Below are 17,299 nucleotides of genomic sequence, written 5' to 3' on the forward strand. Positions count from 1 at the left end.
ATGAACACACACTCATTATTTTGATACTTCATCCCCCATCAGGACCTATAGGTCCCGCAGGAGTCAGAGGCAGCGCATATGCTGCCTCATTTTCCCTACACAAGGGAATCACAGTGACAAGATGGAGAGTGTTGAATTTATTGCCATCTCTGTATGATTTTTTTTTTCCATTTCAGGAAGAAATCTTCCATTTGGAGCCGGGCAAAGTAGAATCTGGGAAAGGAAAGTGCTCCTATGACCCGAAGCTCAACAGCGTGTCAGCTTTGATCAGTAAGTATCATCTGGGTTTGGTCACATGGGATTGCAGGCACAGGCACGGTCCAGCACAGTTCCTTCTAGCCACAGCAGTGTCATCTCATATGGATTCTTCATCTTTTCTTCCATTTCTCCTTATATGATCTTCAATGGGCTTATGTTTGGCATACTTTGTAAAGAGCTTTTTATTGTTAGCCAGTGATAACCACAAGGTCAGGTCAAGTGTCCTTGTCACTTTGCCTTTTTCCCACAGTTTAGCCGAATGGGCTGAATCACTAGGAATTTTTCCTTCTTAGGACTGCGATGGGCTCAGTAATATGTGACTATTAATATTTATATCCTCCACTGAGGAATTAGTGGCTTCAAATCTAAATACGTCTGACATGCAGAAATAAAAAAATAGTTATTGTATTACCATTTGAAAAACTAAAACTTTGACTTAATTTGGCAGTGTGCTGATATGTGGGATCAATGCCTCAAACAAAGTCAGTGAAGCAAAATATTAACAAAACGATTGTCTGCTCTTGCTTTTTTCACGTTTCAGCCGTCAGATGATTTTCAATTTTCAGTGAGATTAGGTTTGGATGAAATGTCTTATCATCTGTTGTTTCACTCATGAAGCCAGTGTCCTCTGTGCCACTGCCCAAGGTCATTTAGTCAGGTCCAGGCCGCACAGTTGCCACCAGTGAAAGGCGATCTTCTCTCTGTGGGTCGAGGCGGCGGGTGTAAATCACTGGCACTGTTTTCCCGCATTAGCGCAGTGCCAGATGACCAGTATGGAACCAGTACTGTCATCCAAGATGGATTTACCTCCCACATCCACCAGTTAGCGTCATGTAAGGGACACTGTTGTTAGTGTTGATAAGGATTAAGAACCCTGTACCACAACAATAGATTCACCATTGACCGCTGACTGCTCGATGCGCCACCGCATTAGGCATCCTATCATCCGTGGACATTTTAATGATATATCATCAATCTCCCTATAGTACTGCCGGGGACCATGACATTGAGTTTAATGGTGGTACAACAGTGTTTCCTGTTCCTACTGTCTCCATTCTCCATCTCTGAGAGCCCTGAGAGGCACACCTGCTCTCCAGTGGGGCCCACACAACAGCTGGAAGACCAACACCTTTCCTCCCTGTGGCTTAACAAAGCTGTTTTTATACATTTGTCAGTCTGCACACACGGGAGTGCTCATATCTCATGTCTTAATGAAGTGCATTTGATGGCTGTTTCAGGAAGTTTGAGTGCCATTGTTGGTATTTTTTTGTGCACTGTAATGTTCCTGTATACATACACTGTATTGATAGGAGCACACAGTTAATACCTTGAAATAAGAGAAAATATGAATGAATTGAATGTTTTAAAAATAAGAAATTTTTATAGTGGATCTGACCACCATTGATACAGTTGCATTTATGACAGTGTCGATTGTTGTTTGTGTTCAGCGGATCAGCAAAGTGATTGTTAATTTGCAGCTGAAAAAAATCCCCAAGAAATGAACTGTATACTCCTATTTTAGTGATGTTTGCTAAAAGCTGTAGAGCACATCAATTTTAGAGAATTAAAAAGACATTTGTAGTGGGCTGAGGTCTGACTACCACACAAGTGGCCCAAAAGTATGTAAATGAGAATTTTGTTGAACGCTTGAGTAGCTTTATCTCCTTCGTGTCATAAGATAATTTTCTTTGTCTTAATCCTTTAAGCGAGCACTTTGTACTGGTACAAGAATACAAGCTACTTATAGTGTTTTAAAGCAGTACAGCCCCAAAATGCTGACATATTATTAGGAGGCAATGAGAACAGTGGAGGCTTACCTTGTTTATCAGCCATTTAAATGTCAGTTGCTTACGTCTCAAGTTTCAACCACGTCCTGACCACTCGTATGTGCAGATGATGACTTTGTTATGCTTAGCTTCTGTGTTGTGAAACTGAAGAGCGTCATGATTTTTCTAAATATACTTTTTGAAATAAAAGCTGGTGGTTCGTGCCAAGGGTGGTGCTGGAATAATGTCAGAGTCGAGGAATCTCACGAAACTCAAGTGTTTTCTCTCTTTCTCAGATGGAGAACTGTACGCTGGGGTCTATGTTGACTTTATGGGAACAGACTCTGCCATTTTCCGTACTTTGGGGACAAAGACTGCCATGCGAACAGATCAGTACAACTCCAGATGGCTGAACGGTAACAGTCCTATTTAGCCTATAAATGATACACAAGACTCTGATCGCGGCCTTTTGTGCACAGCTCCTTATCGTGCTATCCAAACAAGCTTATAAAATATAGCTAAAATGTAAAGATTGCTGTTTTCTGAAGATGTTTAGAAAGCCTCAGCAAGTGATAAACAGGAAAGGCTGAAAGTTTAGAAAAGATCTCAAACCAGATGTTTTCCCCAGATCACTGTCCACATAAACATCTCACCACTTCTTCTCCCCACAGACCCCACTTTTGTCCACATACACCTCATCCCGGATAGTGCCGAGAGAAATGATGACAAGCTGTATTTCTTCTTCCGAGAGAAGTCCTCTGAGATGGGCCAGACTCCTGTGACCCAGTCCCGTATCGGACGTATCTGCCTGGTGTGTATACACTGAGGAGCATTTTTCCACTGAGGTGTGATCCTGATGAAAAGAGAAACTGCAGCGTGATTAATAAAAGTCTGGAGTCTCCCAGTGAGAAGCACCCACTGTCTTTAAATGTGTATGGGCTAAGGACTTGTATTTACCTCTTGTTAACTTGCTGGACTCCACATGTGTCTTTAACCTTCATGCTAACAATGGATCCCTCTGTATGTCAGATTGCCCTCTGACCTCTGATCACAGGATCTCCCTCTGCACTGATATTGTCACTAGTAGTCCTAAAACACAGGATCACAAGGCCTGCACACTGTGTCATCTTACTGAGCTGGTTGTATTTACACATTAAACGTTCCTGTCTTACAAGTTTGCGTGCACGTGTGAGCCTAACAGCAGGAATATGAGAATGGTTCGGAGTACAAAATGTGCGCCTCAGTTGTTCACTGTTGTATTTATTTGGGGTCAGGTGCTGACCCGACAGACAAACACTCATCCCCCTCTCGGTGGGCTATGAAGACCCCGGCCTGTCACTCTTACTTCGCCACACATCTGGATGCTCTTTGCATTTCTTCGCACTGTGCATACCACCAAAACTACACTTGGTTCATTTATGGTAGAGAGTATGAAAACATTTTAACTTCCCAAATGGGAAAGCATAAAGAGAGTGAAGGTTATGGCCACCCTTAAAAAATTACTATAAAAAAGACAATTTCTTACAAAGTGTGACACATTCTCGAAATATCCTGGTATGGATTCTGGCTTCAGTCCATCGCAGATGGGAGAGCCTAAATAGGAGGAAACTGTGTTTACCTAACCCCATCAGCACCCCCCCTTAGCTTCCTGTCTTTGCAAATCAGAGACATGTATGTGTGGGTGGCTCCACCTGGGCTTTTTTTTATTTTTAAATCAGGAGGGGGTGGGGTGAGGGCTAATGAGGATGCAACTGATGGAGAAACTGTATTTTTGTGTCCACCCCACCCTTCCCAAAAAATAGAACGACGACGGAGGTCACTGCTGTCTGGTCAACAAGTGGAGCACCTTCCTGAAGGCCAGGCTCATCTGCTCTGTGCCCGGGGCCGACGGCATGGAGACACACTTCGACGAGCTCAGTGAGTACAAAGGACTGTAAACCCGCATCGTGCTGTGTTTCTTTCCACTGTTTTTTGTTGATGTGGAAATGAGTAGGTTACATGGTGGGGGTGGGGTGATGTTTTATAGACTTCCTTGTCAATCAGATGTGCTGCAAGCTCCGCAATGCCTTCTCTGTGGGCGGTGGTGCTCACTGCTTATTTTTCAGTTTACATCCTACACATTTGGGGCTGCTAACTCACAGTTATTTTTTATTAGCAATTAGTCTGCAGATTAGCATCTCTATCAGCAGTGTAGCTGTGTGAATCAGAAAAACACATTTAAAAAAGTAAAAAAAAACAAAACATATTTGGATCACCTTCCTAAATCTCACGTAAGTCTTTTGGCACTTTTCAAGTAATATGAGGGAAGTCATTAACTCATGATTGAAATAGTTAGTGCACCTGATTTATTAAATCAAGTTGCAATTGTTGTAATTGCTCTAATTACACACTGTAAAAATTAAATGTGTGTGTTTAAATGTAGTCGTTTTGACACAGAAATTCCACTTTTTCAACAAAAAAAAAAAGAAAAAGGTTAGCATTACTTACGCATCCTCCCACAACTTTAGTTACACCCGACGTTTTGACAGAAGCCATGCCTCTTCTTTGTGCAGTTAATCATTCTGACAGTGGGTATTGAATGGCAAAGGAAAAAAATGGCGTGACTGGATTTATTTGAGACGTGCTCATTTTCATTTTCTGTCATGTACAATCGCAACTGAAATAGTGAGTAGACAATAGTTCTCTGCAGGGTTTGGTTCTATTGCAGCACCTGCCAAGAGTGCAAACACACCCACACACATCAGTCTTTGAACCATATGGTAGGCCCATTCACCGTATTGTAATAGGACTGACACCCATAACCCCACCACTGTAGTTGTCATTTACTTTCGAGATTTTTTTAAAAAGCAAAAGTAAGTGTGTGTATCTGTGTGCATGTGTGTGAGTGAGGAGGCGGCGGCCTGATGGTGGACGAATGGGGTCACCGAGCAGGAATGTCTGTGACTGTGAGACTATTAGACTGTCTGAGGGAAACTCGTCCTCTGTCTGTCACCACTGGTTGGAAATGGAGACAAAGACTGATAGGGAGCTTTTCTGTGTGCCCGCTGTTGCTTTTGAACTAATTTTAAGAAAGAACAGTGCTATGCCATGATAGTTTTTTTTTTCTCTTCGTTGCAGTCCTTGCTTTTATCATCACCTGACTGCAGTTAAAAAAAAAAAGTTGACATTTATTTTATACCTCTGAACGATTTGGAAAGTGACACTTGAAAACCCGGTGGCCTTTTTGTGTTGTGCAGCCTCTTCCCCACAAATCACAAGTAGGAATGAGCTGCCTTTGCAATTACAAACAAGGCTTCTGTCGCTACCTAGTTCAGTCGGTGTTGAAACAGACACTGTGCATTGTAGAGCGGTTCTGTGAGAGAGCCGGGGAGCTGTCAGTGTTTGGCGCCGATGATGAATCTTTTGGATATTTCTTGAATAAGGCTGTAAATGTTTAATGGAACAGGCTGGTGAATGAACAAGGACAGGCATGCCAGAGTAGCCCAGAGAGAAGGAACGGCTACACAAAGCAAGCATCCCTGCCAAGGACTCCTAGAGGAGACAATAAATGGGACACAATTTTTTCATGCAAATGGCATCACATTTACTGTCTAGTTTGAATGTTTGAAAAGCTCTTTAGCTGGAGAGTTAGTCTTTGCAGACAAAAGTGGCAATTTTAGGATGTTAAGAGGGCCTTTAACTACTGAGCACAATGGAGATCATTGGGAAATACAACAAAATGTTCTCTTCCTAAAAGTTAGATGAGAACATTTGTGCAACTCTCATGAATGAATATGACATCCACTTCTATAACAGGCATCTTCTATAATCGTGAAAAATAAATAATTAAAAAAACAACAGGGAAAGTAACTAGCCTGCCCAAATATCCACTTACTAGAACCACTAAATACTAAACCCATCCATTTTCTTCAGTTTTCATGGGTCATGTAGACCCTGGACACCTCTCATCTGTTGCAGGGCTAACACAGAGGGACACCTATTCACGCTCACATTCACACCTACAGCCAACAGTTAAGGTTTGGGCTGTTAGAGGAAGCTGGAGTACCAGGAGATAACTCCTGCAGGCACAGGGAGAACATGTAGTTTCCATTTAGAAAGGCCCAGCACCTTTTATTGTAGAGCTCAGAACATAAATCTAAAAATCTCAAGTAAATGAAACTCTGCCGCACAGCTCTTTTAGTTAGATGACTTCTCTACAGATCCAGTTGCAGTTATGTAATAAACTCAGATGAAAGACTCCTACAAACATCTGCAAGAAAGAAGAAAAAAAACCCACAGTTCATTCAGTCCCTGTTAACATTTTGTCAGATCCAGATTTTATTTATGACTGCTGGACTGTATTATTAATGTCTTCCAGACAAGTTTGTGACTACAACATAAACATCTAAACAATGTCTTTTTTGTGCAGTGTGTTGTTTATTTACCTATGTTGAGGCTACCTCTTGTGTGACATGAAATCGTATTGGGCCAAAAGTCTTTTTCCAAAGTTTGCACAAACATCCACTATCGTGTCGAATAAAAGCAGTACTGTAACTGCGCATCTGAAAATGGTTTCAAGCCGGGACACGTTCTCAGTTCAGCTAGATATCCTTGAGTGAGGAGACTCTTAACCCTGCCATTCTCTAAGAGTCTTTAAAATATGAATGTATAACTTATTATTACCCCGCGTAAGTACCGTTCCATTTACTGAGGAGTTTTTCAAACATCCAGAGCAGCTGTTGTCTTTGATGTAGAACGTTTTGGCAAATCACGTCTGAGACCTTGGGAGTTTTTGCAGTTGAAACATGTAACATTTTCTTTGCTCTGTCTTTCAGCTTGTACCTAAATGACCCACAATTATCTAAAATAGTGTTAACCATTATAAAGCTTCTATGTTTTATACAGGCAATGCTTTAAAACGCATTTCTTATCAATAGGTAGGGAGAAGAAAAGCCAGAGAGCAAGAGGAAACGAGTGAAGGAGTGAGATATGCTAGAGAAGAATAGTAATTGTTCACTCAAACAGAAAACCTTTTCTTTTGTTTTGTTTCTTTTTTAAATAAAATTGGATGCGTGATGGCTGAGATATTATTGCCAAATGAAAATAAAAAGAGCTGCTTGTGGTATGTGGATCCTTTCCTAGTTGTTATTAACATGCTACATTCCCTGGAGCAAACTCATCCCTGTCCTGTCAGACTAGCTTTTATTGGAAATCACGTAGCTTTTCTCCCCTGAAGCCTTGATCTGTTTTTAGCGACTGTATAACTCTACTGTATGTTGGCCTCGGTGCTGTCTTGTCTACATGTGCACGCACTTGTATCTCGTTGCATGAAAGTAAAACAGCACCAGCTGGGTGTCATGACAAGGATCATCTGCTGTGTGACACCCGTGACGACCCATCGTGCTGTGAACGCGCTAAAGCCGTGACCGTTCCCTGCTCTGCCTCTGGCAGCTGTGGAAGATGGCGTGGTGATGCGGGTGTGTGGATGGGTGTGAAACTGGTAGCCACTCAAAAAGAAGGGCAAAGTGCCCGCTATCTTTGAGCTGTATCCTTTTCCTCCTGAGATGAGTTCACAGCTGCACGCAGTCCCCAGAGGAAGACTGTACAGCCGCGCTAATGTGGACAAGCCCAAAACCCTGCAGTTCAGATTCAAAGATAACTTATCTCACCCATGTATCATTCTATCTACATAACAGTCTGACAGCTAATTTCTCATGCTGGTCTATATGGAACTGAGAGTGCATAAATCTTGACTGGTATAGCTTCTTCTATAGTTCACCCTTATTCTCCCACGTTGCAAGCTCTAACAGCCATATTTGAAGATTTTCTCAGTTTTACTCCTGGTCGTTTTCAGCTAGGTTGGGAGTGCATTCTCTTTTTCAAACTGAAGGCCATTTGCTATTGTAGACTGAATATGCCTCCTGGGACTGTTATTTAGGCCAGGTACTAAAGAGCAGAGAGACTCATCACTAATCATGCATTTACTTCCTATTTGTTGCTGTCAGAGGCCTGGAGGTGAGCATCTATGATTTAAATACCTCTAAAACTGGCCTGAACGCATACTGTATGATGCAGTTCTCCTTTGGGAGAGAAGAGATATTTCCTTTCTCTAAAATTGGAAGACGTGAGCTATGGATGCTGGAAAAGGATAGAAAACCGTGTATAAATTTTACTGGGAAATCTCTCGGGGTTTAGCAATCCTCCAGTCTAGACTGTAGATATCCAGACTGTTTGCTTTCACAGCTCGACTTTAAATGCCTGTTTGGGGCTTGGATTGCTTCATATGGGATGATTAGGTGATAGGTTATAATATTGTGGTTGCTAAAGTTCTTTGAAGCTGTAAAAAGCTCCCGCAGTTTTGTAAATACTACAGTAGATTCATTTCCTGTGTGTCATTTTATTTGATTACGTAAAGGCTGGATGTGTAAATGCATGCAATATAAGGCACCGGCACAGATTTTCCAGGTTTATGCAATAAAAAAATAACACATCATGTGCACTACTAACATGGATTTTATAGATGTCTTAATATCAACTATTATAGCCATGCTTAAGACCTAAAAATGCAGTTGTGTATTTTTTTAACACAAGCTGGTTGGTTTCAAATCCTGTAGCATGTACTGTTTGCTTGAAAGTTCATCTTTTTTGGGGATCGGTTCTTCCGGGGAGGCGTCGCCCCCCCCCCCCCCCCCCCCCCCCCCCCCACTAGCTGAGAGTGATTGGACTCACTGAAACAACTGTAAATATTAGTAAAGAAGAGTGCTTGCGCTTTGCACTGACCTGATTTCTCTCTTTTTCCATCACAGGAGATGTTTACATACGACCAACACAGGATATAAAAAATCCTGTCATATATGGAGTCTTCTCTGTCTCTGGGTTAGTGCACCACACCAGATCCTGAGCAGGCTCTGTTCCTGCTTCTTTTTTAAGTTACCCTTTTATTTTTGTCTTTGGCTCACTTTGTGTTTCCTCCACAGCTCCGTGTTCAAAGGCTCAGCAGTTTGTGTGTACTCTATGGCTGACATCCGGATGGTCTTCAATGGCCCCTTTGCCCACAAGGAGGGACCTAATTACCAGTGGGTGGCCTACACCGGGAAGATACCTTACCCTCGACCTGGCACGGTAAGCTTCACCTCTCGCTGACCCTGGACATAAATCCCATGGCAAGCTGGCATAACAGGGCCTTCTATCTAACTTAAGAAACCGCTCGAGTTAGATGCAAGCATCAGCATAAGCAAACTTAAAATATTACTGCAGGACAGGCTCTTCACCAGGCATTTTTTTATTTATTCACATCAGTTTTTTCGGCTTGTGGTACTCATGCAGAGAATGTTAATGTTTCCCTTCCAGTGCCCCGGAGGTACGTTCACCCCCAACATGAAGTCCACTAAGGACTATCCAGATGAAGTGATTAACTTTATGAGGAATCACCCTGCCATGCACAACGCAGTGTACCCAGTGCACAAGCGCCCCCTGGTGGTTCGGACCAACGTGGACTATGAGTTCACCACTATTACAGTGGACCAGGTGGCAGCTGCAGACGGCAACTATGAAGTGCTCTTCTTAGGAACTGGTGAGTGCTTTCTAAAAGTGCAATAACTTTATGTGTTAGAAATGATCCGTGGAGCCAGCTCTCCATTTGTGGGTCATTTGTAACGAATGTGTATAAATGAAGTCAGTCTGAACCCGCGACCCCTTTGATTAGAGTCGGGGAATGGTGACTGACAGTGTCAGTGGGACACTGAATAATGGAGAACAGAATGCCCCAGCCCCCTGGAAATAAATCTCATGTAAGTGGAGGGCTTGGCTCCCCTGCAATCATTTATCATTAGGAGAAAAGCATTCTTCCCCTTTTGTGCTTGAGTGGAACTTTAACCAATCAAAGGGTTTTTACCTCGCTGTCTTCTCATGGAGTAAACAACAGGAGATTTGTACCTGGAGGGCGGGGGTGGATCATCAGCAGGGGTGAGGGGGGTGGGGGGGGAGTAAAGCGGAGAAACAGAAAGTAGGGAGGAAGGAGGAGTACAGTGAGCATACGCATCACCTTAATCTTGCCCACTGGTGTCAGAGAGATTTGTCTGTGAGCCTTTAATAAGGCCCCTGTGTGACAGCCGCCACAGCTCAGTATGCTGCCTTTACATGTCGTGTGCAACACCTCCTAACCGGTTTCTTTGTGCGTCTGTGCATTATGAGGAAGAGACTAATGGGCCTGCGTGTGACGGCAGCCACTTTGGAGGAATGTGTGTCCTTTCAGCTGCTGTCAGAGGCAGCCTTTCAGTCCTGCACCGGGGCTAGAGCAGAAGTCATAATAAATCTCAGGTGTCCCCTCTCACAGGAACTCTTTGTAGAACATCTCACGGCATCCAAATGAATAGGTCAAGGCAAGAATGACGGGAAAGGTTTGTCATGGCGGCAGCAGTCAGTATTCCAAGGAGAACAGAGCTTCGTGTCACTGAGGGAACCAAAGAGAGCCGTGTGACAGAAACACAGAGTACAGTGCAGCCTGTTGATATGAGGATTATCTCCTGTTAAAGGTTGCTGAGAAAATAAAATGGAAATCCAAGGGCCCGTTGACAAGCAGCGGGGGTGTGAGGATGTCGGTGTGTAACTGACGTGTGTGTGTTGTGGTCCACAGACAAGGGAACGGTACAGAAAGTCATTGTGCTGCCTAGAGATGACCTTCAGACAGAGGAGCTGGTCCTGGAGGAAGTCGAGGTGTTCAAGGTCAGCTTTGATTGCTCTCTCTCTCTCTGTCACCCTCCTTTTTTATTTCTGTTTTGCTATGTGTGTCTGTTGTGCTTAAATTGACTGTAACACACTGTGCTCCCCATTCTCATTTTCTACATCAAGGTCCCCACTCCTATAACTACAATGAAGATCTCGTCCAAAAGGGTAAGCCTGTCTGCACTAACTGATTTATCTAACCTTTGCTCACACAGGAGAAAAGGAACCCGCCCTCCAAAGAAATTAATGATGTGATTCGAAAAAGGTCACAAGCTACATGTCTACAGCTGTAGTCCCGTTATTTTTTCCCCCCTCCCTCATAATTCATAGAAAAGTCTGGGAGACAATGAAGAAAGAAAAGATGGAAAAGACATTAAAAGCTCCGTATTTTCTTTCAAAATGATTCAGATACTTGGCCTCTTCTGCACGTTATGACACGAGTCTGCAGATGGAGTTAGGGTTACACAAAGCCTGCCAGACTGATGAATGTCAACAGCTGATCATAAAATTATGATGGCAACCTGATAGAGATGAGCTCAGTGTTGCCCCCGATGATCCAGGGACTGCTGCTGTTTTAGTGTGGGATGGATGCTCATCACATCCAGCTGGGTTTAGGTCTTTATGTGAAAGAAAATAAACGCTGTCACACAAATTATTCTTATGCTTTAATGTTGGAATTTCAGCAGCATTTACATTGAGGTGTAGTTTTCTAAATATAGAGCACTTTTTAAAAAACATACCTGATGTGTGTGATTTGCAGTTCTCCTATAAAAGTCTAAATACCTCTCTTGCCCTCTTTCTTTCAACAGCAACAGCTGTATGTGTCATCTGCAGTAGGGCTGACCCAGTTGGCTCTGCATCGCTGTGACATGTACGGCGAGGCCTGCGCTGACTGCTGTCTGGCCAGAGATCCTTACTGCGCCTGGGATGGCAAGTCCTGCTCCCGTTACTCCGCCTCACAGAAAAGGTAAGCACCAACAGCGCTGTTAGCATGAGCTACGCTAACTTCATAACTAACTGACTGACCTAACGTGCGTGTTGAGTGACGCTCAGTTGAGATTGCCTGGATGGCTGAATGGCTGTTTCAGTGGCATTCCTAATCAGTTGTGTTCATGTCCTGGTCTTTGTGGCTGATGACACTAATAAATCATCTTCTTTTAACAAGTAAAAACACACAACACAGATGTTAAAGATGTTAACATGACGATGGTTTGTGGTAATTTCAATGTGCATTGAGTACCTTACTGCATTTCTGTATTGTCAAACAGCTTTGAATGGCTTGCAGTTGCTTTATGATGTTTTTCTCTCCTTATTTGGCAATACTGGTCTGACCCATTTAGACGTAGCCGGAGGCAGGATGTCAAGTACGGGAACCCCATCCGCCAGTGCAGAGGCTTCAATTCCAAGGGTAAGACATGTGTTCCTGTGCCTCCTGGGTTGCTGTTACCTTATTAATAAATTTAGACAGTTGACATTTTGGCTCATTTTTGCTGCTAACTGTATAACTGTATCCCGGCACCTGTTAAAGTAATTACAAAGGCAGGATTTTTTTTTTTCTAATTTGCCACAACTGAGATTTTGGTTCTACGGAGCTCATGGTAATGAGTGTTTTGGTTGCCATGGAAATCTCTCTCTGTGCCCTGCAGCCAGTAAGAACACTTTGGAGATGGTGCAGTATGGGGTGGAGGGGAGCAGTACCTTCCTGGAGTGTCAGGCCCGCTCTCCACACGCTCTCATCAAATGGCACGTGCAGAGGGATAACAGTGACCGCAGGAAAGAAGTGAGCGGCCTAACAGTGTGTTTCTCAATTTTTCTTGTTATACATGTAGATTATATTACAGGGTAGCTCACTCAAATACATAATTATCCATTTTTAATGTCACATAGACTTCCTGAAGCACTGAATTTGCTTGGATTTCCCTTCATTGGTAACACATGAGCAGTTCCACAGATTTCCTTTTCGATATGCTCACCACAATGTTTAATTTCTTCACTATGTTGTTGTGGAGAAGAGGAGAGATTTATGTGCAGTGTGACACATTTGAAAAATAACTCTAGTGTAATTTCCTCTTGATTATCTGTTAACGTGATTAAGTGTTTTGGGCTGTGATTGAACGATGCCTGATTTCTTGCACAGGCCTCCAGCTGTCCTGAGGCACGGAGGGAAGGACACATAAAGGGGAGCTGTGGAAAAAAAGCTCTCTGTTGTGATATACAACCCTCAGGATCTAGTTAAAGTTTTATTGTGAAGCTATGTAATGTTGCTGCCTCTCTTTTATTGACTATTCTGTTGGATGGTGTCTGTTCCCAAAAGCAGAGCAGTCTTTGCTGCTGGTGAGCAAAAAAAAAAAAGAAAAGAAACAAAGCTCCCCTCATCCAATCAGATTTCTATATGTAGATACACATACAGATGTAGTTACAGTTCATTCACAATTTTTGCTGGCTTTGTTTCCTTTTTACCTCATGACCAGGATTAATGGTGAAGACACCTGATATAAAAATACAAACAGTGAAGCTCAGATCAAATGCTGGAACAAATAAATAGGATCAGCTTCACACATTCAGCCTGAAGTGCAAAAGGGAGAAATGCAATTAATAACGCAATTAAATCAATAAGATATCATGTCTGTTGTACATGATAGACTCAGCATATCATAATGGATCGTTTCCACCTGTTACATTTTAAAGGATAAGACCTGTTTCTATTAATATTTGATAAAAGCCTATATTTAGTTATGCTGAGAGTATCAAATACTCAATTTTATACTTATTAGTCCCAGGAAGATGAGTTTGCTGTTATTATGTGACACTATAACATGCTTTCAAATTTAAGCGTCTTCATTTCTGCTGATTATCTTAAAACCTAAAACTAGCACATTAATAGCACTACCTCCAGCAGTCGCAGATGTTTGGAGCAATAGATGGAGATCAAATTGTTCGATATACTGATATGAACATACCTACTGTCTCCCATTGGTTTGTTGACTGCTGTTTTGAAGCCTTTCTAATTTTGGCCTCTGTGATTATTGTTATCAGCTAAGGCTAGCAGGCTTTATTAGAAAACTTAGTGTATTGATTTTGCTAAGTAACAAACAAACATAAAACAAGAGTTTTGCCCTCCAAAGCCAGCGCATAGACTTATTTTTTAATTGTAAGAAAAATTGTTTCAAAGGACATCAACACCACAGATACACTCAAAAGATCTGGTTTAGTGACTTGAAGTAACCGAGGTGAAGCCTGGCAGACAGTTACTGAAAAGACCCAGATGATGCAAAACTTTAAATTTTCAAAGAATTTTAATTTCATTTATTTAAAAATTAAAAAAAAAAAAAAAGCTAAGGTCTAAAGGTGACTCACTTTTGTAGACAACCTCAAGTGGCCACTAGAGGAACTGCATGTTTGGCACTTGGCCATGTCGCTACTCCTACAAATTAGACAATTAGACATGTAAGTAACACAATGGGGGAAAAAAATTAAGCTACAGTTATTAATGAAACAAAAGAATGATGACTACAAATGACACAATCTAGATGATGTTGGTTACATCTACTTAAACATGCTACATAAACAAAACCTCATTAAGATATATGTAGCACTATTTTTGTGAACCAAGTAAATACACATGTATCTTTGCACAGGTTATCGCACTACTTTTGCTAATGGACTGTAATCCTTCCTTTGCAGATGCGCTCAGATGGTCGGATTTTGAAGACAGAACAAGGTCTGCTCGTGCGATCTCTGCAGCCCTCTGACTCTGGCTTGTACCAATGCACGGCCACAGAAAAGAATTTCAAACACACGCTGATCAAGCTGCAGTTGGTGGTGTTGTCAAGCCGGGCTGTCAACAGTGCACTGGTGGAGGGCGGTGCAGGTTTGATGGCATCTTCTTTCCACTCCAGCAGCACGCAGTGGACCCCCAGCGCAGGCCAGTACAAGGACCTGCTGACCATCCTGAGCCAGCCAGAGATGAGCCTGATTAATCAGTACTGCCAGGACTACTGGCAGTTTGGAGACCCGCTGCTGGGCCCCCTTAAGGCCAAAGACCTGAAAGAGCTCAAGGAGCAGAAGAAGCCCCGCAACCGCCGACATCACAGGGACGGGGAGGAGGAAAGGGAGCAGCAGGGAGTAGAGACATGAGGAGCCCGACTTTGTGTCTGAAGCACCCCCCTCAATCCCACCCCCAAACACAACCCTCCCCCACCCCATGAAAACTGGGAGCGACTCAATGAAAGTAGCAGCGTGAAAAAAAAAAAAATCCACAAACCGGAAAAAAAAAGCTGAGAAACTGACAAAAAAAGAGGCTTACGAGTAAACCCCACTACACCCAATACATCCATTCAAACAGTAAGATATATGATACACAGTATTTATTGTAGGTTGTATATAGTATCATTCTGTGGATTTCTTTGTACTTACAGAAAAAAACATGCTCTTTGTGTATAGGTACCTTTGGGGCAAATATTGTTATTATTGATATTGTTAATTTTATTGTTGCTGTTACTGTCATTACAAAACTCATCTGCCAGCATCGTATGACTTTGGCAACTCTTTGAAACGTGTTATGAGGCTCTTGAGCTGTTAGGGTAGAGCTACAGGCAGCTCTGAGTAACGGGGAATTGAGCTACCTGACGGGAGGTGACGGGATCTCTGTTGTTTTTTTGTTTTTTTCGCTTGCTTTGACTAAGTACCGGGAGTTTTGTATATGCGGACACTGCAGGAACACCTGTGATGCACGCTCCCTGTGGCTGCACGCAGACAGAGACTTCATATTGCAAGGGGACCACTGACTTATGGTCCCGGTCATTGTGGAGAAACAGTATTTTCTCCATAGGAACCCAGACTTACAGAAGACTACTCGAATATTATCAAAGTTGTAACTGGGTCATTTTACAGGAAACTTGTGCTTGCCCTTTTTTTGTTTTTGTTTTGTTTTTTTCTTCTATTTTTTTCTTCCTTGGAGGACGGATTGTAAAATATCTGCAGCACCACTGCTACACGCCAGCAGAGACACTGATCATGCTGAAAATGATTTCCATTTGTTTAGCAGTGATAACAATCTTACTGTACTCTACTCTCAGTAACCTGCAGTTTCTTCTGGCTATGAATCCAAGTTTTTTTTTTAAAGTAAACAAGGCAAAAATCAGATCAGTTATGTTGCAAGTCTATTAATAAAAATACTTTTTCTTCCCGATGCAAACCTCCTTTGAACTGAGACCGAGGTGCAATACGGGGTTGAGGATTTTGCACATTGGGCATTATTCTTTTACATTTCAGGGGACATTGGCTGGGGCCATATGCAACAAGCACACTCGGGCACGGCACAATTGTGGAAGAAACAATTGCAGTGCATTTAGAGGAAAGTGCCCGGATCAGGCAGCAGTTGTTAGCAGTTCTTGGCACACAAGACATCTTTTTCTTTTTTTTTTCTCTTTGACATTCATGTGTGGAAAAAAAAAGTAATAGCCCGTATACACAACAGAGCATTGTAACAATGTTGTGACACTAACCAAAATATTGAATATTGGGAAGCTGGCTTTCATTGTGTGCATGAACCTGTATTTGTACTGTAATTCTGAGATAATACGATAGTGTGTGGTTGTTTTGGATTTTTTTCTTCTGTTTTATTTTCATCTCTGTGGGTGTACAGTGCAGTCTGACCAACTTAACTACAGCAAAATGGGGAAAATAAATGCTTTAAAGATGCCGTCATTTCAGATATTCCCTGTAAAAAGCACGATACATCTTTTTATTGACATCGTTATAGATCTTGTCAAAATGTAAAGTAAAATTATGTTGCTCATAAGTTTGGATAGGATATATGTGTGAGAGTCATTTAAATGGGAATAGAAAGAAAGCATCATATTAATTACACAGAGCCTCTATTAGACAGTTCTGGTGAAAACGTTAATACAGCACATCTACAGGAAGTAAAACTATTGGAGTCTCCTCTGTAAAAAAAAAAAATTGGAACAAGTTTAAAATATATTATTTTCATGTTACTTTAACATTAAGGGGCTTCCAGTATATCTTCTTTTTAGGCAGTGTGAAAGTCAGTGTGGATGCCTCGGGGAAGATGCATCTATAATTCATACATGGGTATCCGTATCTGCTCCTTAATTTGGGATCTGTCTGTATTCCCAGGAATCAATCAAAGCTCCTGATCATCTTGTTTAAACGAGAGGAGACGAAATATGAAAAAAAATGCAAAGAAAGGTTGTACCATTTTTGTTGAGTATTTCTGTTTTTTTAAAAGTGTCTTTAGTTTTTGAGTGTTTTGTTTGTTTTGTATGTTTTTTTTCTTTCTGCATCATCCAGACTTTATGAAAAAAAAAAATAAGCAAAACAAAAACAGAAAAAGAAAATGCACAAAGGTGATGTTATTGTAATGACTTGTGTAAATTACTCTTATCCTCCCTTTCCATTGTTGTTGCTGACTAATAAATTAAAGCTCTATATTTTATAAGAATGGAATGCTCCCCCCCTTCATTGTGATTCGCTTGATGCTGAATGTTTTCCATGTTCTGCCTAGAACCCTCTGGATCCTTGGAATAAAGTTGTACCTGTAAAAGAGA

General features: G+C 41.9%; 1 protein-coding gene across 9 annotated transcripts in view; it reads left to right on the plus strand.

Annotated features, from left to right (window-relative positions):
* Positions 1-17,299, plus strand: part of LOC146386501 (semaphorin-3F-like) — a 61,698-nt gene extending 44,399 nt beyond the window's left edge. For 2 of the 9 annotated variants that reach the window (XM_084927598.1, XM_084927595.1), the window contains 13 exons: positions 177-270; positions 2,321-2,440; positions 2,696-2,835; positions 3,827-3,941; positions 8,810-8,879; positions 8,981-9,125; positions 9,354-9,576; positions 10,639-10,727; positions 10,854-10,895; positions 11,537-11,694; positions 12,068-12,135; positions 12,374-12,522; positions 14,412-17,299. In XM_084927598.1, coding sequence (XP_084783724.1) covers positions 177-270; positions 2,321-2,440; positions 2,696-2,835; positions 3,827-3,941; positions 8,810-8,879; positions 8,981-9,125; positions 9,354-9,576; positions 10,639-10,727; positions 10,854-10,895; positions 11,537-11,694; positions 12,068-12,135; positions 12,374-12,522; positions 14,412-14,864 — 1,866 coding nt within the window. In that variant the 3' untranslated portion in view covers positions 14,865-17,299. Of the gene's footprint in view, positions 1-176; positions 271-2,320; positions 2,441-2,695; positions 2,836-3,826; positions 3,942-8,809; positions 8,880-8,980; positions 9,126-9,353; positions 9,577-10,638; positions 10,728-10,853; positions 10,896-11,536; positions 11,695-12,042; positions 12,136-12,373; positions 12,523-14,411 lie in introns of all 9 variants that reach the window. The other 7 variants (XM_084927599.1, XM_084927596.1, XM_084927597.1 and 4 more) reach the window with 5 other exon arrangements.

The sequence above is a fragment of the Perissodus microlepis genome, chromosome 5, assembly GCF_051167445.1.
Source record: "Perissodus microlepis isolate ML-2025 ecotype Zambia chromosome 5, ASM5116744v1, whole genome shotgun sequence".
Taxonomy (NCBI): domain Eukaryota; kingdom Metazoa; phylum Chordata; class Actinopteri; order Cichliformes; family Cichlidae; genus Perissodus; species Perissodus microlepis.